Source organism: Acomys minous, assembly GCF_964271855.1.
Source record: "Acomys minous genome assembly, chromosome: 10".
Lineage (NCBI taxonomy): Eukaryota > Metazoa > Chordata > Mammalia > Rodentia > Muridae > Acomys > Acomys minous.
Window position 1 is genome coordinate 6,936,756 of NC_140491.1, and position 23,230 is coordinate 6,959,985.

General features: G+C 43.0%; 1 protein-coding gene across 6 annotated transcripts in view; it reads right to left on the reverse strand.

Annotated features, from left to right (window-relative positions):
- The window catches only part of WDR19 (WD repeat domain 19), a gene marked incomplete at its 5' end in the record, with an annotated part of 191,913 nt that overhangs the window by 56,815 nt on the left and 111,868 nt on the right, over positions 1 to 23,230 (reverse strand). For 2 of the 6 annotated variants that reach the window (XM_084799504.1, XM_084799501.1), the window contains 5 exons: positions 1,367 to 1,492; positions 5,958 to 6,023; positions 6,540 to 6,631; positions 10,096 to 10,248; positions 11,936 to 11,990. In XM_084799504.1, the coding sequence (XP_084655630.1) occupies positions 1,367 to 1,492; positions 5,958 to 6,023; positions 6,540 to 6,631; positions 10,096 to 10,101 (290 nt within the window). Of the gene's footprint in view, positions 1 to 1,366; positions 1,493 to 5,957; positions 6,024 to 6,222; positions 6,336 to 6,539; positions 6,633 to 10,095; positions 10,249 to 11,917; positions 11,991 to 23,230 lie in introns of those variants that run through there. The other 4 variants (XM_084799502.1, XM_084799503.1, XM_084799505.1 and 1 more) reach the window with 4 other exon arrangements.

A 23,230-nucleotide genomic window follows, 5' to 3' on the forward strand; every position in this document is an offset into this window, starting at 1 on the left:
GGATGATGCTAAGTGGAAGGAGACTCTCTCCAGCTAACCTGGAATTAGAGCACCAGAAAGTCTGTGTATGGCTGATACAAGCTGAATCTGTGAAAGACCATACACTATGAGTTGAGATATTAATAAAATATATGAAAAGTTAGCTTCAGTAACAGGTGAATAAGGTAAACATTTAGTTAAAATTTTATTGCAGGGGCTCAGCAGGTGGACACACTTGCTACTAAATCTGATGTCCTAAATTCAATCCTTGGGATCCACACACAAGTGTACACATGCATACAGTTACCACAGTTATACAACATGCACAGTCATACACACATGCATTCAGCCATGAGCACACATGCAGTCATGTACACATGCACACAGTCATACACACATGTATACAGTCTCACACAAATCCATTTCCCTACACAAAGTAAGTAAACAAATGCTAACTGAACAGACTGCATTGTTTTTTCAGGAAACATGGAGTGGTGAGAGGCCTTTCACTGTGCACCTCTGCTGTCATTTCACATCCAGATTTTCTCATATAAATTTTGTCTCATCAATGTCATTTTTAGTATGTTCACCAAAAGACTTCTTAAAGGAAGCTATTTCACAAGCATAGCATCTTTATTCATTTTTGGTTTTGTTTTGTTTTGAGACAGGTCTCTCTATGTAGTCCTATCTGTCCTGGAACTCACTATGTAGACTGGGATGGCCTAGAATTTACAGAGATCTGCTGCTTCTGCCTCCTGAGTTCTGGCATCAAAGGCATGTGCCACCACACTTGACCATAACATCTTTATTCTAATTATGGAAAGATTATACATATCAACCAAAAAAAGGACTGGGATGATTTTTCTTTCATAAGAAAATTACTCAAGTCAGTCATGGTGGTATAGACCTGCAATCCCAGCACTTAAGAGGTAGGGGCAGGAGGAGGAGCAGAGTTCAAAGTCATCCTTAGCTACACAGTGTGCTTGAGGTCAGCATGGGCTGTACATATGAGATCTTGTTTAAAACAAACAAACAAAACAAAAAAACCAAACCAAACAAAACCACTACAACAAAAAGAACTCATCAGTGCATCTCCAAAATCAAAGCAGCAAACACTATCAGCATCAAGATGACAAATAGTCACTCATAACTCAGTTAAAACCTTAAAAATAATTGGAAGATAGCAAACAGTAACATTGCTCAGTGAAAAAATTAAAAGTAACTACAAAGGTGGGAAATGATAATTACCCTGATCTGACCAGTGTACACTGCGTGTATCTATTAAAATGCCACATTATATCCCAATAATAAGTACAGATGTCAATAACAATGATGCAAGATGACAAAAGTGCTCAGATGACCACTGAAATGACAAAGGTCTCCTTACCTCATGCCATTGTCTAGCTGGCTGGTTTTATTTGTGTTGGCATCCCATAGATAAATGCAACTAGACTTCTCAGCAATCACTGCTAGGATATCGCCATCTTTATCCCAATCCATGGCCACACAGTTGCTTTTAGGAAAGAGAAAAACATCACTATCCTTTCTCAAAAGTCAGAGCGAAGAAACAGACACCCACCTGTGTGTGACTTCCGCCTACGACAAGACCACTCAGTATCGTTAATAGGTCATAATATCCTACAGGGAGAAATTCAGTCTGCTAGCCACTGATAATCTAACACTATCCTTAATATTCTGTCTTCCTTTGCTTTGAATGGTTTGAGAAATTTTTAGTTCTATTTTGAACACCACTTCCAAGCACCACATTAAATAAAACTGAATGTAACAAATTACAAGGTTTCCTGAGTCCTATAAAGAACCTCATCTCCCAGGAAGATAAATTCATCAAGACCACTATATGTTCGTTCATTCATTCATTCATTTTGAACTGAGACTGTAAATGTGCAACACCATGTCTGGCTGTGCAATAGGTATTTCTTGATTGATTGGTAGTATTAGGGTTTGCATCTAGGTCCTCAATTTTATCAGGCGAGTGCTCCACTACTAAGCTTTATCATCAGCCCTTTAGTAGATAATTTGTTTGAGACAGGGTTTCTCTGTGTAGCACTGGCTGTCATGACTCTCTTTGTAGACCAGGCTGGCCTTGAACTCACAGAGATCCATCTGCTTCTACCTCCCGAGTGCTGGGATTAAAGGCATGTACTACCATTGCCTGGCTTATGAGTCGCGCGCGTGTGTGTGTGTGTGTGTGTGTACACACACACATTGGTATTCTGCCTGCTTGTCTATCTGTGTGAGAGTGTCAGATCCCTTGGAACTATGTGAGATGCCATGTAGGTGCTGAGCAAACAGTGCTCTTAACCACTAAGCCATCTCTCTAGCCCTAGTAGATAGTTTTTAAGACTTTTTTTTTTTTTAGTTTTTTCAAAGATAGTATACAAAGTAATGCAAAGTAGTGAAAGGTTGTCTCATATTTACAAAAGGGAAGAAGCACTATAAGAAATGTAATTCTACCTAGATAGGTAAAACAAGGTAGATCAAGGTTGGTGTACTGGCTAGTTTTATGTCAACTTGGCACAAGCTAGAGATGAAAGAGCCTTAGTTGAGAAAAATATCTCCATAAGAAAAGCCTTTAGGACATTTTAAAAATTGGTGATTGATGGGGGAGGGTCCAGGCTACTGTGAGTGGAGCCACCCTGGGCTGATGGTCCTAGGGTCTATAAGCAAGCAGAACGAGCAGACTGCTAAGCAGTACTCCGTGGCCTCCGCATCAGCGCCTGTCTCCAGCTTCCTGCCCTGTTTGAGTTCCTGTCCTGACTTCCTTCTATGATGGGCTATGATGTGGAAGCACAAGCCAATCAGCCCTTTCCTCCCCATCTTGCTTTTGGTCGTGGTGTTTTATCGCAGCAATAGAAACTAAGCCTAAGACAGCAGGATAGAAGTACTGTGATGACAGACACGCCTATGAGTTTTGGGGAGGATTGTGGAAGGACTCTAGAACTCTGGGCTGCAAAGGCCATTGAGTGGTCACAGCTTAGTGAGCGCTTCTGTGTGAGCATGAAAGATAAGAATTTTAAGAGAAATACAGAGGATGGAGGCCTGGCCTATGAAGCTCCAGAAGGAAATGTGTGAGTTACTCAAAGGCTTTATGGAGGCCAGTGCATATTTTGAGTTAAGCTTAGCTGAGGCTTGAGTCAGCTGTGATTAACATAATACTAGGACCACAAAGTGAAGCCTTTGCTGTGCTGGGAAATGGATGGTTAGCTGGGGCTGAGAAATTAGCAGTGATTAAGAGGAGGCCAGGATCATAGAGGTGAAATCTTCTGGAAGCGTTTCCTGAGAGACAGCACACAGAAGCTGTGTTCCAGGGGCAGCCATGGTTGTACGTTGAGCTGGCAGAACTTTGCAGTGTAAGAGTCACCCAGGAACTACTGGTTTTGAAGGAAGGAAGGGGTCATGGAAATCAGCTAAGGCTTGGCACTGTGAGAGGCTTAGGAGAGGCCACTGGTGAAGGTGAAGCCTCAGTAGCAGTTGAAGGCCCAGGATTGAAGGGATCATGAAAAGTTGAGGCTTGACACCATGAGGAGGGCCCAGGAGAGGCTACTGGGGAAAATCCAGCCCAGTGGCAGCAAGAACTGGCCTTTTAGAGATGCCAGCACCATGAGATGACCACCAAGAACAGCAGGCTGGTTTGTCAATTTGACACAACCTATAGTCATCAGAAAAGCAAGAGCCTCAGTTGAGAAAATGCCTCTAAAAGATTGAGCTATGAGCCACCCTGTAGAGCATTTTCCTAGCTAGTGATTGATGGGGAAAGGTCCAGACCACTGTGGGTGGTGTCACCCTTTGCCTTGGTCCTGGGTTCTATGAGGAAACAGGCTGAGCAAATCATGGGGAGCAAGCCAGTAAGCAGCACCCTCCACGGCCTCTGCATCAGCTCCTGCCTCCATGTACCTGCCTTGTTTGAGATCCTGTCCCAACTTCCTTTAATGATGAACAGTGATATGGAAGTGTAAGTCAAATAAACCCTTTCCTCGACAACTTGCTTTTGGTCATGGTGTTTTATCAGAGCAACAGTCACCCTAACTAAGATAGCTGGGCGCCCAGCACCTCAAGGAACAAGTGATCAGGAGTTCAAGGTCATCCTCAGCTACATATTGATGTCAAAGCAAGCCTAGCTAAGTGAGATCCTATCTCAAAAACAAAAACAGAAAAAAAGTATACACACACATATACACGTACACGTGAATGTGTACGTGTAAAATATATGTATGTGTAAAATACATAATACATAAATATTTTTTAACTTTATAATTTCTCCAATTCTCAAAAAACAGAGCTCTTTCTTTATATAATGCTTTTTTCGTTTGGACACTCTTTGCTCTTGGGTAGTGGCTCAACTAAGGCAACTGAAGTAGCTTTACTTCAATTTACTCAAAGCAGCTTTTACCAGGTGCCTTATTTTAGGCATAATCACTGAGTAACTGCTTTAATCTCATGTCCCAAAATACAGAAGTCAGCAGCAGCAATGAAGAGTGTGGGAGATGGTGAGACACCGGCCACGGAAGGACGGGGCAGAGCAGGTGGGAGAAGCCAGCTATGGGTTGGCAGACGCGGAACTATGAAAAGCAGACAGGCATCAAAAAGAACAGTACGAGTCCACTGAGGTCAGGCAACCTCCTCACGTCAGTAACTGCTGAATAGTCGGCAGAGTAAGATAACACCAAACCAAAGTGCCTAGTCTACACTGACTGAATTTAGAGTGACTTCCTGAAAGTGGAAGACATCTTCATTCTCTATGTAACTTTTCTCCAATGATTCACTGAAGAGGAAATACCAAAGTAGACACAGCTGGGTATTCCTCATGGGGAAATCCTAAGCTTGTAACTTTCCCCTTATTTTCGGGTGTAGGGGTACACATGTGCGCATGTGTACAGGCTTCAAGTTGATGCTCAATCAATTTTCTTATTTTTGAGGCAGGGCCTCTCAATAAAACTCAAAGATCACCTATATGGCTAGTCTAAATAGCCAGTTTCTACCAGGGAGCGATCTCGTCTTTTTCTTTCTTTCTTTCTTTTTTTCTAAAATTGTGTGTGTGTGTGTGTGTGTGTGTGTGTGTGTGTGTGTGTGTGTGCGCGCTTTATTTGCATGTACACCCACATGTCAGAAGAGGGCATCAGGTCACATTATAGATGGTTGTGAGCTACCATGTGGTTGCTGGGAACTGAACTCGGGACCTCTGGAAGAGCAGTGTTCACCACTGAGCCAGCTCTCCAGTGCCCTGTCGTCACTCTCCAAAGCTAGACTCACAGGTGAGTCACCATTCTCCCTTTGCCCTGGCATTTATGTGTGTCTTCAGGATCTAAACTCTGGTCCCCATGTTTGTGTGGCAAGTGCTTTAACCACTGAACTCATCCCCAGCCCCTGAGAAACCTTACTTTGGATTCATTTATCATACTGGCATAAAGCTTCCCCATGAATATTTGTGTATATATAAACTCTAACTCAAGTGCCACACACATGCTTTGCTAACTTTGGCCTAAAGAAAACAATTCTTTTTATAACTAGAGAAAACAATAGGCAATGGGGCTGCTCATTTGATTTATTTTTATTTTATGTGCACTGGTGTTTTGCCTGCATGTGTGTCTGGGTGAGAGTGTCAGATCTTGGAGTTACAGTTATGAGCTGCCATGTGGGTGCTGGGAATTGAACCTGGGTCCTATAGAGGAACACCCAGTATTCCTAACCACTGAGCAATCTCTCCAGACCCCCTCTTAACCTTTAAAATTTTTTTATTTTTATTATTTTAAATTATATGTAGGTGTTGGTGCAAATGGAGGGAGGAAGGGTTTGAGACAGAGTTTCTCTGTGTAGGCCTGGCTATCCTGGACTTGCTTTGTAAACCAGGTTGGCCTCTGCCTCCCAGAGTGCTGGGATTGCAGCCGTGTGCCACCATGCCTGGCTTTTAATCTTGTAAGCAATGAAGCTTAAAGTTCTCAATTCACCTGTGTACTTACCCAGGTAAGCTAATTTCACTTCGTTTTTGGCCATGGCGATCAAAGATTTTAACAATACAATCAGCTCTGAAAACAAGTAAAATACAAAAAATTAATTTCAGTAGTCTCTTACTTATCCATGCATTTGAAAATTAAGCTCTACTTTAGATGATGTCAGTGTTCTTGCAAGGTAGCTTTATAATTTGCATTTTAAATGTTATGACAAAGGAAAAAGTTCTTTAAACTGTGATGTTAGTGAGGGTGACTATTTCTTTCTATTACATACCTATCACACAAGAATTTACACTGAAGGAGGCCTGGTGGCCCTCAGAGAAAGGATAGGAAGGCTACCAGGATGAGACCTGATAGGCTGTGACCATATGGTGGGGAGGAGGTCCCCTCTGTCACAGGCCTAGGGGATGGGAATAGGGTAATAGAGGGAGGGAGGGGGGAACGGGAGGAGACAAGGGGATTAAAATTGAGATGTAATCTGAATAAATTAATTTAAAAAAAAAAGAATTTACACTGAAGAGACAGCCTGGGCACAGGGTAGGCGTGGATACATGCACACAACATTATTTAAAACGTTCATTCTTTTCTTACCCTGTTACTGCAAGGTAGTTTCCTGATGATTTTTGCCAGGCAAACTGTATTGGAGAGCCAAGCCAAGTCTTTTCTAGCAGGGAAAATACACGCTAAAAAATAAACACAAGTTTTACATTTTCAAAACAATTATGTATTGGTTAGAAAATATGACAAAGTTTAGTCATGCAGATATGTAGGATGGTATGTGTCTTAGTTAGGGTTTCTATTGCTAAGATGAAACACCATGACCAAAAAGCAAGTTGGGGAGCAAAGAGTTTATTCTGCTTACATTTCCAGATCACTGTTCATCATTGGGGGAAGCCAGGACAGGAACTCAAGCAACGCAGGAACCTGGAGGCAGGAGCTGATGCAGAGGCCGTGGAGGGTGCTGCTTACTGGCTTGCTTAATCATGGCTTGCTCAGCCTGATTTAGTATAGAACCCAGGACCAGCGGCCCAGGGATGGCTCCACCCACAATGGACTGGGCCCTCCCCCATTAATCACTAATTGAGAAAATGCCTTACATCTGGATCCCATTGGGCATTGCCTCAGCTGAGGCTCCTTCCTCTCTGATGACTCTAGCTTTTGTCAAGTTGAGAAAAAAAACAAACAGCCAGCACAGTGTTTACTCAAAACAAACAAAGAAACAAATGCAGTGAGAACCAGGCATGGTGGCATACACCTTTAATCCCTGCACTTGGAAGACAGAGGGAATCTGTGAGTATGAGGCCAGTCTCGACTGCACAGTGAGTTACAGACCAGCCAGGGATACAAAGTGAGACCCCATCTCAAAACAAACAAAAATTGATGATAAGATGAACAAAACAAAATCAGCCAATCAACCAAACACATGTAGTTGGTGCAGCAGGATGGACTTTGTGGTAGTTAGCTCCCACTGCTCAACTGACACAACCTAGAATCAGCTGGGAGGACAGTCTCAGTGTGGGACTGGCTACACTGGGTTGGCCTGCCTTCATGGGTGTGGGAGGCACCATGCCCTAGGCAGTGGGCCCTGAAGAGAAATGAGCTGATAACAACCAACCAGGCAGCCATGCACTTATTTCTCTGTACTTTTGACTGAGGATGTGACTAGCTGCTTTTAAGCTCCTGCATTTGTGCCCGCCTTGCTTGATGGACCATATACTCTGGAACTGTAAGCTGAAATAAACCTGCTTGATTAAGTTGTTTTTGTTAGGTAATTTTATCACAGCAACAAAATGAAACTAGAATAGATCTCAAGGTGAAAAGATAGATTATCACAGAACTTCTGTTGTTTTTTTGTTTGACTGTTTTGAGACAAGGTTTCAGGATGTGTCTCTGGCTGGACTGGAACTTGCTATGTAGAGCAGGCTGGCTTCAAACTCAAAGATCCACCTGCCTCTGACTTCTGAGTGCTGGTATTAAGATGTGTGCTTTTAAATGCCTTCAATTATTTGTATTAAAAAAACATGTCATGGTGCTTTATGCATGCTGAAAGAATTTAAACATGAATTTATTAATTATGACACAGATTTGGGGAGATTACATTGACCAAAATTACACCTTTACTCTCAGCACTCAGGAGGCAGAGGCAGGTGAATCACTGTGAGTTCAAGTCCAGCCTGGTCTACAGAGTGAGTTCCAGGACAGCCAAGGCTACACAGAGAAACCCTGTCTCAAAAAACAAACAAACAAACAAACAAACAAAAACCTCTTGGATGGTTATGATAGACCTAAGACACTTACAGTCCCTTTAAAATGATCTTCTTTTACCCAGTCCTTACACGCATTTCTACATCACATGTTTACATTGCATATTGGCTGGGTCTTGTGTCACTTGGGAAAGCTTTACACTACTTCAGTCTACTGAACCCAAATTTGCACTTGTTATAATTATAAATTATCTGTCATATTTCAAAGACTATGAGAAGCACAAGTGATGTCATGAATCATGTTGTTTGCTTTTTCAGACAGGGTTTCTCTATATAGCCCTGGGTGTCCTGAAACTCACTATGTAAAAGGGACGGAGCTAAAACTCATAGAGATCCACATGCCTCCACCTCCAGAGTGCTGGGATTAAAAGTGTAGGCTGATTCATTAATTATTTTTCTGTTGATTATATGTTGATATAAATTTTGGTGATACTTGTCAAAACAACATATATTATCACAATTGTATCTGTTTCTTTAACAATCTTATTGTTGCTATAAGTTACAAATTTGAAATTTCATTGACCTATTGCTTTTATACCAGACTGCTTCAATCTATAATACCTGGGAACATGACCCTAAATGAAAAATATTAGATTTAAATACTGTAGTTTAGCAGGGAGGTGGTGGCACTTGCCTTTAATCTCAGCACTCAGGAGACAGAGGCAGGTGGATCTCTGTGAATTCAAAGCCAGCCTGGCTTACAGAATGAGTTCCAGGACAGCCAGGGCTACAGAGAAACCCTGTCTCAAACAAAACAAAACAAAACAAAACAACAACAACCAAAAAACAACAACAAAAAGCCAACCAAATCAATAGATAAATATAAAAAATGCTGTAAATTAAACAAGGACACCCTTATCCAGGTAGCTTATACTGTTACAGAAGGCTTGGGTCTGAGTGACAACACAACTCTTCCAATACCTTGTGAACGCATCCCGTGCCCATCTCCTGAAAGCCAGGGTCCTGCAATCAAAACTTAAAGTAGAGGTGCACTATGACCCCAAGCACAGGACACACACCTTACTTCTGTAACCGTGTGACTGCATCGTCCTTAATCCTGACTTTATCACTTTCATGGCAGATCTGTCTTGGGCTATGATCTTACAGGTTTGTTTCCTCCCACAGAGCTTTATAGCTGCTCTAGATACAACTCTCAGATAAAAGTTACAGCTTTCCAACCAGTAAGCCAAAGGTTTGCTTCTTACATATATTAGTTAGAGGCATTAAAGCAAGTTACTGTAACCCTCCCCAACAGGATTCTCAACTGTAAAGGAAAAAGTATTTACTCCTCACACATCACTTTTCTGAAGTGAATCATGCAAAATTATCTGTTAATTCCAATTGACAAAAAAGCCACAGTTAAAGCTTTAGGAAAGCTAAAACCATTTTAAAATCAGCTTTCCCCATTTCTTTGCCAGGGCAGGGCTGGGTAGGTATCTCTGAGGTAAATCACTGGAGTCAAGCAGCTGCAGCTGTGGAATTCACAACACAGCCAGAGAAAACCTGCGTGCAGAGAACTCACACAAGTGTGCGGATTTCTCCGTCATGTGTGCTAGCGACCAGTGAGTGCTCTGAGCACTGGACGGTCACAGGCCAAGTAATTCTTAATTACTGTTTTAGAGACTTTTTATTCTCTGGGGCAGCTAGGAAAACTGGGTCAGTTCGGCCATCCTAAAACCCACGCGTCCACTCAGCTCGCGGCTCCAAGGGCACAGGCCTCCACCTCCTCTGCAGAGCTTCCTTTCCCCTCATCCCGACAACGCCATCCCCTCCCTCCGGCTCCCAGACGGGGACACAAACTCCTCAGAGTCGCGCGCCGAGAGCTGAGGGACCACAGCGGCGGCCGCGGCTTCTCATCCCGCTGCCATTTGTAAGTTATTTACCTTCATTGCCAGGCTCCAACGGCACCCCCGATCTTGCAAGTGCGCAGGCGCACCAGAATTCCCCCGCCGGGCTACCGCGTTCCCGTCACCCTGGAGACCGTGCAAACAGCGACCAATCAGCGAGGGCGGGGCGGGGCTTCTCTGACGTTTCCCCTGTGGCGGAGACAGGCAGGATGACTACAGTCACGTGGTGGAAGTGGCGCTAAGCCCGGGGAAGTTGGGTGCTGCGCTGGCTGGTCAACTTCCTGCCTGCATTCTGATTGGGTGAGACCTGCCTGGGAGGCGGGCCCTGAAGACGGAAAGGGTCCAGAAGAGTACACTGGTGGCCGGAAAGATGTGGAGGAATTCCGGGGAAAGAGCAGGACTCAGACTTTGGTCTATAGGAGGCGGGAATTGCCTCATGAGCCCAACAGTTTCGTCAAGGGGAACACGTAAAAGACTTGGAGAAACTAATGTGTTATTTCTCACCTTTTCTAGCAGAGATTTTTGGTTGGGTTTTTTGTTTTGTTTTGTTTTGTTTTTGTCTAAAGATGATAAAGCAGAAGAGGTCGGTTCTTTCAAAGCCAAGAAAAGTTTTAGCTAGTGTATTCAGGGAAGAATAGTGAAAGAAAGAAAAGAAAGAAAGAAGAGAAAAGGAAGAACTCAGCTCTAGATTGGAGCCTAGCAGCCTTTTAAAAGGGATTAGGCCCCAAGGCATGTAGGTGTCTGTCTGTCTTGTCTTTTTTGCTTTGTTTTGTTTTTCGAGACAGGGTTTCTCTGTGTAGCCTTGGCTGTCCTGGACTCGCTTTGTAGACCAGGCTGGCCTCGAACTCACAGCGATTTGCCTGCCTCTGCCTCCCGAGAGCTGGGATTAAAGGAGTGTACTACCACCACCGCCCGGCTGTCTGTCTGTCTTTATAAAAGTGTTTCAAAAGTGCCTCTTTAGCAAAAAAAAAAAAAAAAGTTTCGTTTTTTTGACACCCGGTAGGAATCTGACAGAAGAAAAAACGATTTAAATAAAATAACTACGGATAATTATGACATTTTGCACTGTGGTTTTCGGTTGGTGTAATTTTTGTTTTCAGGTTCCAGATTGAAATCCTGATTTGTAGAAATCAGTGACTGAAAAACTGAAACTGAGTCAACAGTTGATAACATTCCAAAAATAAACAAACAAAAACAAAACAAAACAAACAAAAATGCGTCCTGAAGTTTAAGGAGGAAGTTTTACAAATTCTCTACAGCCTTTTTCAGAAAGTTGAAACTGGTGTCAAACCCAAGACATTACAACCCTCCCCCAACAAAAACAAGCACCCCACATTAATATTCCTGGCAGTCATAAATACAAAACGCTCAGTAAATATTACCATATTGAATCTGATAATTGCCAAAAAAGAATTGCACACAAAGACTAAGTGAGATCTACCTCAAGCCGTCAAAGACGTTTCTAGGTTTGGAAATCATTGATTTTTCTACATAGTGTTAATGGGGAGCCCCCCACCATTTTAGAGTCAATTGAAAGTCTTTGTTCCAGACAGCTAGGATTACACTCAGGTATTCTGAGACTCAAACGTAGCACCAGGAGTCCAGAATACAGGGTTTCTGAAAGCAAAAATCCATGTCCTGGCATCTTATATGAAGGGGTGTGTGTGTGTGTGTGTGTGTGTGTGTTGGGGGTGGGGTAGTGTTGTAGTTATTGTATCTGTATGGCCTAGGAAACCAGTAACTGATACAATGAGACTGAACTGTAATTTAAAGCTGCAAGCACTACACTGAGCAAAATCTAAACTGCTACTAATCTACTAGTAAACTAAAATAAACTGGTCTAATCCTCATAACCTACTGCATCCCAATCACTTGCCAATCTGATCCTCCTAGGGCAGCTTCGCTCCACCAACTGTCCACGCTCAATTGTCAATTCCTGGCTCCTCCCCTCTCCTGGAAGCCCCGCCTTCTACTTCCTGTCCTTCTGCCCAGCTGATTGGCTAAACAGCACTTTATTGACAACTGCACATCCACTCAAGGCATTCCTCCACATAGGGTGGCAGTAGGGGTGGATGAGTGAAGTGAGGGGGAGGGGATGAGCGAAGCGGGGGTGGGGGGTGGGGGGATGAGGTGGGAAGGTGGGTGGGTTATGCAAGCAGGCAGTTTAACAGAAGCTCAGATATAAGATAAGCAGTTAGCTGGAGGGAGACGGGTGGGATTCTGCACAAGTGATCAGTTTAACAGCTAAAATAAGCTAGCGGGGCTTCAAGACCTCAGGTTCCAAGAATAGAGCTTGGTAATTTTCCACAGGGATTCTCATCAAGGAGATAAAGTTCTAGTTAAGCCTAAAACGGCCTCAGCAAGAACACAAGATGGAGGGACCTCTGCACTGTGATGCCCTGTTACAATAGTAACAGGCTACAGAGGAGGAAGTACATAGTTGTATCACTAACTATAATAACAAAGCATTTGGCAAAATTTCACATAGGTAAAATTCTCAAAAAACAACAACAAACAAAAGCAGAACAACAACAACAACAACACCCAAACAATACAAAAGTCGAAATAGAGGGGCACTTCTCAATTGTAAACAGCATCGCCGAAAAGCCTGTGGCTGATGTCATCCTGGAAGCTAAGAAACCCGGAAGTGCTCCCATCAGGAACCAGGCCAGGATGTCGTCTCTTGGGACTCTTTCTCAATTCTAGTTCTAGTTACCGCAGTAAGAAGAAACAAAGAAGCACACTGATTGAGAAAGGAGGTGGGAAACTGTTTGCAGATGATATGATTGAGTATATAGAAAATCTGTAGAAAAAAGGGACAGAAGCCACCGGGAAGAGCTGATTATACCAAGGCTTCGGGATACAATCTTTTTTTTTTTTTCCGCGACAGGGTTTCTCTGTGTAGCCCTGGCTGTCCTGGACTCGCTCTGAAGACCAGGCTGGCCTGGAACTCACAGCGATCTGCCTGCCTCTGACTCTTCAGTGCTGGGATTCAAGGCGTGCGCCACCACGCCAAGCTAAGACTTACATTATAGACCAGGCTGGCCTCGAACTCAGCCTGCCTCTGGCTTCGAGTGCTGGGACTAAAGGCGTGCGCCACCACGCCAAGCTAAGACTTACTTTATAGACCAGGCTGGCCTGGAACTCAGCCTGCCTCTGGCTCCGAGTGCTGGGACTAAAGGCGTGCGCCACCACGCCCAGCTGGGGATACAATCTTGATTAGTTGCTTTCCTCCACTTCAGTAATGAGCAGATTTGAAATAAAAAGGACAGCGACATTTATGTGGTTGCCACCAAAGATGAAGTACAGCTGTGAATCTAGCACCACATATACGAAGAGTGTGTCGGGAACAGCGTAGAGCTGAGGAGATTACAGAACTCAGTGGGGAAGGGTCCTTGCTGCCAAGCCTGACAACCTAATCCCCAGGAGCCCGCATAATGTCAACATAGTTGGAAGGAGAGAACCAACCATCATAAGTTGTCCTCTGTCCTCCTCATACATGCAATGGCGCATGTGTTCCAAGACACACAAATGAAATGAAAAAAAATGGAACTGAAATTTCTTGAAAAAATATCAGTACAAGGTGAGACAGCCCAAGTCCATGAATCATAAGATTCAGAATAGTAAGATGCCAGTTTTCCCCCAGTTTGATCTGTAGCTTTAACGGAATCACAATAAAGAGCCTATTCAGTTTCTTGACCAATGGATTCTGAAGTTTATAGGGTGAAGCAGACGAGGCAGAATAAACACCTCATCGTTAAAGGAGAGGGGGCAAGGGCACTGTGACTTAAAGCTTTATAGTAGTGTAAAACTACACCACCAAGAGAGCGTGGCAGGCCAGGTGAGCTGCCTCAAGCTATGCAACTCCAGCTGCGCAAGCCTGACCACCTACCTGGGTTCGGTCCCTGCAGTCAAAAGAGAGAACCACCTCCACACAATAGTTCTCTGGCCGCCATACATGCGCTGAAGCACACGCACACACGCACTAAAAATAGCAATAATTTCTTCAAGTATCTTCAGTGAACCAACAAGATGGGTGGCTCATTTTCTGCTGAGCCTGAAAACCCTACATTTATGCTCAGATCTCACATGCTAGAAAAGAGAGAGCTGCCTTCACCACGCTGCCCTCTGACCTCCACACGAATGCCCCGGCACACACTCACCACCCCCAAGCACACACAAAGTAAATGTAAAAAACTTTTTTCCCCCCAAGTATCTTTAAGACTGTGAGGTAAGGGTGATAGAACAGACAAATGAATTGGTGGATGGTAACCACCAGAAAAAATAACATCCCAGAAAAGATCCAAATAGATTTAGACAAAGAGCAAGAGCAACACATTATAGCAGCAGCTTTGTCTTTCCAGTGCACGGGGCTAGAACTACCGTATGCCCACATGCGAGGAAATCTGAACAAAGCCCCTCACAAAATTACCTAAAATCAACTGCAGACCAAATGAAAGAAACTAAAGTGTAAGTAAGAGAGCGTTGAAGAAAGTCTAAGTTATCTTGGGTTTGACAATTACTGTTTTAGCTACAATACGAAAGACACAATTTATAGGAGAAACAACAGAGAAGCCGAACCTCATTCAGACCCAAGGCAGGGCCAGGACACGGCTCAGGGAGTGAGGCACCTGCTGCCAGGCTGACGTTCTCAGTTCAGTTTTCAATCCTACACTGTGGAAGGAGAGAAGGCAGTCCTGCAAGGTGTCCTCTGACCTCCAAATGCACGCATGTGCCAAAGACAAGCCTCACACAAGACTGGTACAGAAAACAAAGTTTAAAATCAAACAAGAAAACAAACAACCTGATTTTAAAATGTGCAAAAGACATATCTGACCAAACTTCCAGCCAGAACAGCTCTACAGAGGACAGGTAAAGAACAAAAGTTCAGCATCAAGTGCAAGGTAGAACAAGCACTGCTGTCACATGCCTCCTGGAATGGCTGACACCCAGATTTTTGACAACACCAGACTCTGGTGGGTTTGTGGAGCAACTGAGATTCTGGTTCGCCGATGGCAGGAATGAAGAGTGGTGGATTCTTTGTAGCATAGTCTGGCAGTTCCTACCAATATAAATGTGGTTTTGCCATATGACCCAGCACTTGTATTCCTTGTATCCACCTGAACGAAATGAAAACATACCATACAAAAACCCAGACACAGCCGAGCGGTGGTGGCGCACGCCTTTAATCCTAGCACTCAGGAGACAGAGGCAGGTGGATCACTGTGAGTTCAAGGTCAGCCTGGTCTACAAAGTGAGTCTAGGACAGCCAAGGCTACACAGAGAAACCCTGTTTCAAAACACCAAAACAACAACAACAAACCAAACAAACTCAGACACCAGTGTTTATAACAACTTTAGTCATAGTTTTTAAAATTTAGAAGCAACCAAGATGTCTTTTAGTAGGTGAGCAAAAGAGTAATCCATGATATTGAGGATTAATACGTATTATTATAGCTCTGATCCTTGAAACATATGAAGAGAAAGAAACTACTCACAAGAAAAGACTGTATTGTCTGGCTATAGTGGCACACACCTTTAATCCCAGCACTTGCTAGGCAGGGGCAGGCAGAGCTCTGGGTTGGAGGCCAGCCTGGTCTACAAAGTGAGTACCAGCAAAGCCAGGAACACACAGAGAAACCCTGATTTGAAACACACACACACACACACACACACACACACACACAAAGAGACATAGAACTCAATTTATATCATATATTTTCTTTTTTTTTTAATATTTTATTTTATGTATATGATTGCTCTATTTGCATGTACATCTGCAGGCCAGAAGAGGGCAGTATAGATGGTTGTGAGCCACCATGTGGTTGCTGGGAATTGAACTCAGGACCTCTGGAAGACCAGACAGTGCTGTTAACCGCTGAGCCATCTCTCCAGCCCCATATCATATATTTTCAATAGGCAATTCTGTAGATAGGAAAATAGTGGTGTGTTGGGTGTTGTTGAGATGTGATAAAAATTTTAGAAAATTATATGGTGGTGATGGTTATACAATTATGTGACTGTTGAGAATTGTATACTTCAAAATGGTAGATTTAGTGCTGCATAAATTTTGTCTGAAGTAATCTGTAAAAAACTGGCAGGTGAGCTTCATAAAACCTAAGGGAGAGAGTATTCTAAAATCTGAGCAGCAAACTTGGGTTTTCATTTGCAAAAATAAAAGTAATTAAATTAGTAGCACTCTTGCTCAGTAAAACCATAATTACTCTAGTTGTGATACTGTGCTAGAGAGTGTTCCTAATTTATGTTACTTAAAGACTATCAGCGGCAGCGGCGGACTGGAGGAGTGGCTCAGCAGTTAAGAGCACCGACTGCTCTAACAGAGGATCTGGGCTCAATGCACAGGCACCTACATGACAACTCACAACCATCAGTAACTACAACTGCATGGGATCTGACATCTGACCTCTGTGCACACCAGGCACACAAGTGGTGAATAGACATGTATGCAGACAAAAACTCAGACACACAAAATGAGGAGCAATGTGCCACGCTTGGCTCAGCGCCAAGATTCACATATCATCATGGACATGTATAGTGCAGAAGTAGTTCGCAAAAGAACCTGCTGAAGAGACACATGCCACAGCAGAACCATCTGACATGGCTGAAGGGGAAAGCAAGGCTCTTCTCATGAGGAAGACAGAAACTCTAATGTGCATGTCTAAAAATCACCAGTGAATCAGATGCTGAAATCATAGAGTCTGACAACAAAGATGCTGCTGCTAAAATTGATGCTGTTCAAAAGGATGGATGCAATTTAGCATAACAGTGCAAGGCTGCAAAATTTCCTCCATTGTCAGCCAAGAAGCACCGCACATATGCACTAAGGCTTAGATGGCTAACACACTACCCTTGCCACTAACAATCTATTATAGTTAGTGGTCTCTAATTAAGCCCAAAAAAGACATCCCAGCCACGCACACATGTCAGTGAGCAGATGCAGTGTGTTTATTTATAGCTGCTGCTTTTGGGAAAGCTGGTGGTGGGCACATTTAGATGACATTTATACAGTTATAAAAGTGAAGACTTGATTTTGGTCATTCTTCAGATTTAGGGCTCCGGATGGCAAATGCTGAAGTAATAGGCTCCTTTTTACAATGTTGTGCTGACATTTAACATCATAGGGCCATTGTAGCCTGGTAGGTTTTACTGGATAGCCAAGACTATACAGAGTTCTTCAGCAGATTATAAACAGAGAATCACATGTAATGACTTCATTCCGACATTAATAAATATAGTAGCTTTAAAGTTTTACTCTCAAGCCCTCAAATTGGCATCTGATAATTATTACAATACTGTGGTAGATGGACAACCAAAGAACAGTGTGACATCATACCAAGAAATAAAAATATCCTAGAAATATTATAAAGATATAATATCCTTGTTATATGTCCTATATTATAGAATATATTTAAAATAGTCCATTAATCCTATAAAGAATATCCTATAAATAAATTTTCACAAACCGTTTTCTTGTATTTTATTTATTTATTTTTGTTGTTTTTTGAGTCAGGGTTTTTCTAGCTGTCCTGGAACTTTCTCTGTAGACCAGGCTGGCCTGGAACTCACAGACACCCACCTGCTTCTGCTTCCCAAGTGCTAGGATTAAAGGCATGCGACACCCCCCCCCCCAAGCGTTGTAGTTTATGTTTATGAGTATTTTGCCTATACACATATATACATACATGTATATACACATACATGCATATATACATACATGTAAATATATACACACATGTATAGTTCTACTGATATCTTGTGTTGAGAAATGTATGGGCCTGTATTTTAAAAATCAAATATGTATTATGGATTGTTGTTTGTTTGTTTGTTTGTTTTGAGAACCCTGAAAGGCCTGAAAGTTGCCAGGCTGACCTCAGTCTTTTATCAGCCTGCATCTGCCTCTCATCCATCTGAAACCGTGAACCCACAATAAATCCTTCCGTCTGTAAGCTTGCCTTGGTCATTGTGTTTTATCACAGCAATAGAAAAGCAACTAGTACATTTACAAATGCGTAGTAAGACCTATATATGTGTGCTATGTCAAGAGACTGTATGTATGTCGACAAGTTTAACATGGTTTTACATTTTACATGTAGGTAGCTTTGTACTGAGTTGTATATTTGTTTATTTTTGTTTCTCGGGGCATGCTCTTATGCATCCCAAGCTGGCTTTGAGTTGGCACATAGCTGAGAGTGACCTTGCCAGCTAAGAGTGACCTTGAACATCTTGATCCTTCTCCTCCTACCTCCTGAGTGCTGGGATTGTGGGTGTGGCACCGCACCTGATTTAAATCACATTTTAAAAACCATACCTTTTTCCTATATTTTTCAACATGCTTTTTCACATTATGCTTGGGGGACTCATTTATATTGTGATAAACCTTAGTAACTGCTAAAGGGATTCTGTGTGTGCTCATCACAGTTTATTATAAATTCTTCAATGGATAGACATTCACTTTCTACCAAGGGCAGTATTATTGTTGTTGTTGTTGTTTGTTTGTTTTGAGAACCCTGAAAGGCCTGAAAGTTGCCAGGCTGGCCTTTTATCAGCCTGCCTCTGCCTCCCAGTGGCTGGAACTGCAGGCTTGAGCCACATGCCAGCTGAGCATGTGGCTTTTTTTATAGGTTCAGCACAGGGGATTGTTAGGAGTTGGGGTGCTAGAGCTGCTACCTGGCTTTGACCCTGGCTACTGTTACTGTCCTTGGCAGCTGCATCACTATCAGCAAACAACATCCCCTCTCTGTGCTTCCAGTTGGTGGTCTATTCCCTTTCAACTGCAAGAGCGATGAGAGAAGCCAGACCTTCTAACAGGGTGGTTTATGAATTGCCTCTGAGCCTGCCAACAGTGAAACAAATAACTTCAATCTATTTAGTGTTCACTTACCAGGTTATGGCTCACAATAGAGAGTTTAAAAGTCTTCGTAGTTGGGTGTGTGAATAAATCACAGGTCTGTCTTGAGTATCATTTGGGGCTGACACTCACTGGCACTGAAAAGAATTTGCTAATGGGATTAGTGATGGCGTACTTTTCAAGAATCCTAAAGATCTGTTAGAGAAACCACGGAGCACAGTACTACCCACAGCTGGCAACCCACCATTTCATTTTCTGCAATTCATATTTAATGTCATTGGGTCCACCTGCTCTCGTGACTGACTAACCTAATGGGATAAGCATATTCGATTATGAGTTTATTACTGATGGTCCCTGGACCTAGGGCTGCGTCACATTTACCACTTCCGTGAGTCTCAGGACCTATGTTGACAGGTCAGAATTCATTCCCCCACAGCAGCCTCCGCTTTGGCCCTAGGCGAAAACACAACCAACCAATTCTGCTGCACACCCGAGAGGGGACTCAACCATTACAGGCTGTCTCTTTGATCTGCTGTGTTCAACTTTAATTTCAGAGACTCAACCAGCAAGCAGAGGTTTCCCCCCACGCCCCCAGCGACTGAAGTGCTGTCTCATTAGAGTCAATTCTTTGGAAATGAGTTTTACTTTCAATTCTGAATCTAAAATGAACAATTTTTGAATGTTGAAAATTTTTTTTGACCCAAATATCTACCACCTGAACGTTGAACTTGTTCCTCAAGGCAGATCTGATCTATTCGTAGCAACTCGACAGGAGGGGTTGGAGGTGGAGGTCCACTGCTCCCCAGGGGAACCCATGGCTCTTGAGCAAGACTCCTTCGGGTCAGGAGAAAGAAAGATTCAGGTGGCAGCCTTTTTCCTGCGCATGCCCTAGGCTGAGTAGCCACTTTCCCTTGCTTGTTTCAGAGCCTACAGTTGGGCTCTTCCTGGTGTCACATGTAGTTATTTGAGGGAATAAAAACTTCCTGCCAATGTTACGTAGAAAGAAGCCTCCTAAGCCAGCAGAGAGAGGTGGTGCGCTCACATAACAGCTGGTCCACAACTCCAGATCTCCCTCTGCCTTTCTACCTAACCCTGATAACTAAACATAATGCCACTTAAAACTATTAACTGGTATTATGTATGATGGATTTGATCCTCTAAATAAAGTTGCATATTAATCATTAGGTCAATATTTTTGTTCAGCTCTGTGCCAGCCATGACTTCAGGTGCAACCATTTCTTCCTCTTCCTTACCTTTCCCCCCACTTTTCCTTCTTGTCTTCCTGAATCGTGCAGGGAACAAATGGTTTGACCTAGACTATGTGACATCTATTTCTGATTATTTATACCTTTTCCTTTGTAACGCAAACACATGTCTACATAGATGCGCATGCGTACACAGCCCCATAGGCCTCCTCCTCACCTCTATGCACAGGAATGTCAATCATCTGTTTCCGTGGAAACCACTTTATTAGGCCCTCTGAAAGAAAGAAATGTTGAGCGTAGAATTATATGACCTAGCATTTCTATTCATAGATACGCACCCCGAGGAACTGAAAACAGACACTCAGACAAATGCTAAAACAAACCAAAACAAAACTTACCGCAGTAAAGCAAACACTCAGCCATGTACATCACTCCTCTCCGGTGCTTTCTTCGCTCACTGTGTCTCTGATATCACTCCACGTCATTGTGCAGATTAGAAGTTGTTTCTTCTAAATGGGGATCAGGTGTTCATTGCATCAATATGGCACAGCTTATGCATTTTCTGCTGCTGGACACCAGGATTTCTTCTAGTGTGAGACTGTACTGTACTGTACTATACTATACTGTACTATACTGCATTGTACTATACTGTACTGCACTATAACATACTGTACTGTACCATACTGTACTGTACTATGCTACGCTGTACTGTACTGTACTAAGCTGCTATGAACACTCCTGTATTAAGTTTTGTTTTGTTTTTGATACAGGGTCTCAAGCATCCCAGGCTGGCCTTGAACTCACTGTGCATCAAAGGATGACCATGAACTCTGATCATCCTGCCTCCACACCAGCTAAGCATATGAGTTTTAATTATCCCATCCTTGCCAATACTTGGTCTTTTGAAAGTGTATCTATTTAGAGTGGTGGTTAATGTAAAAGTAAATTTATTCTCCTGGCTCTATTGTTATCTGGGAGGCTAACTGCCTCCTTCTGCTGACCTAGGCCTAGTCCTGGGAGCTTCTAGCCTCCATATAATCTAACCTAGGCCTAGAATGTTTTAGCCTCTGAGAATTACTGCTTACTGAGCTCACCCTTACTTGTTTTTTCTGAGCTCTGGGCTGGCTGGGTCAACTCAACTGTTCTGGCTCAATCTCTTCTCCCAGCTGACTTGTTTATTCTGATTTCTTTCTTGCCTGAGAATTATTCTGCTTGGCCTCAGACTAACTCAGCAATCTGCTCTAACCTTCTGGCTCCTTCTCATTTTCTGGCTCCTTCCGTCATCACCTGAGTTATCTCTCCACAACCCATCTCTCTATTACTGTCCTGGTAAAACTGCCTCTTAAGTAGCTTCCCTTTCCTCTCTCTTCCCGTGAGAGTTGGGCATATCCTATTCTGTCAAATCTCTGATTTGTCACCTTTTCTGCCACTCAATTAGACATCACTTTCAAACATGGGCCCTTACTTCTACAAACTGGCTTTTACTTTGTTTGGGATTAAAGGCATGTACCACCACACCTGGATCTAAGCTTTTCTTTACCTGATACTTGCTCTACACCAGGTTGGCCTTGAACTCAGATCTGTTTGCTTCTGTCTCCTGGATTTGTTTTGTATTTGTATTCCAGCCGGATCACACAGACCTAGAAGAACTTTGGATGGGATCTCTTGCCAGCTGGATCACATAGACCTAGAAGGTCTTTGGATGTGATCTCTTGTCAGAGCAGCTATATTCTGAATTAACATTCCTCTACAAGTTAGCACTTTGCCAATAGACATAACTTGCATTTACCTAATAACAAATTATGTTGACCACTTTTGCATATTTTTAAAATTTTAGATTTATTTTATATGTGTAAGTGTTTTACCTGAATGTATGTATGTTCACCACAAGTGTGCAGTGCCCTCAGAGGCCAAATTCAAATCCCTGGGAACTGGCGTTACAGACCACTGTAAGCTGCCATGTGGGTGCTGAGAATGGGCCCTCGGTCCTCTGTGAGAACAAGTGCTTTCCACCACTGAGCTATCTCTCAAGACCCACTTTGCATATTTTTATTGGCTATTTAGATATTCTTTCTAAAAACTCGTCTTCAAGTCTTTGTGCAGTTTTAAATTCGGTCATCACTCCTCTTTAAAATGGGCAGAGGTGATTTCCCTGTGCTCTGGGGCAGTAGCTGCGGTCTGTTTATACTCTGATGTACTGAGGTATCAACTTCAATGGACAGAGAAAGCGACAAAAGTTTCATGTCTGGACACATGAGGGAAAAAAAAAAAAACAAAACAAACGACGAAGCCCAGCATGTTTTGTCATAGGTTCCATGACTACCAGAAGGCTGTTTGTATTTTGAAGGATTTTACCTTCTAGAAAGAATTTCAGCAAATTCTTTTTACCTTGTTGATTATATCTATCACTCAGGATTTAAAAAAGAGTGGTAAGCGGCTTCTCAGATGCCTAAAATTTAATAAGATAAAATTGTATTTGTGGCGAGGCATGTCTCACCTGGCCATCCCACCCCCATGGAAAAGCAGCAGAAACTTAATTTGCGGGAGCAGGTGGGCCCTGCTCTTCTCTTCCTACTCCCTGGTGAGCAGCTATAATTAGCCCTGGGTCACAAAGGCTGCCTGAGCCCATCTCTCCACTGCTTTAGTGATGGCATGCTGGCAGCCTGACATTGTATCCAACCGGAATAGTTACACTGCCAAAACTAGGAAACGTGTACTGAGAAGGCTGTTTCTACTTCAGATACTCCTAGTTGACAAAAATCAATCTTCAAACTCCTATTGGCTTAAGTAACAATGGGTGCAGGGCTAGGGGCTGTATCCCGGGAGAAAGTGGGTCTTGGCAATGCTTTCAGATCGTCATTGCTCGGCCTGCCTGTGTCTCACGGCAAAAGCAAAAGGGTAACTCCTTTTCCCTTTAAAACTTATTTTTTATTTTTGGTTTTGTATTATGCTTTCCCTGGCACTCTGCGTGTCTCCCCTTTCTCTAAAGCTCCACACCTCACAACCACCCCCCCAGACACCTTACAACACCTATGCAGCTGCTGACATCTGTTTCTGAGCCTGCCTGACTCAAAGACGTTCTTCCACGTTCTTCTTT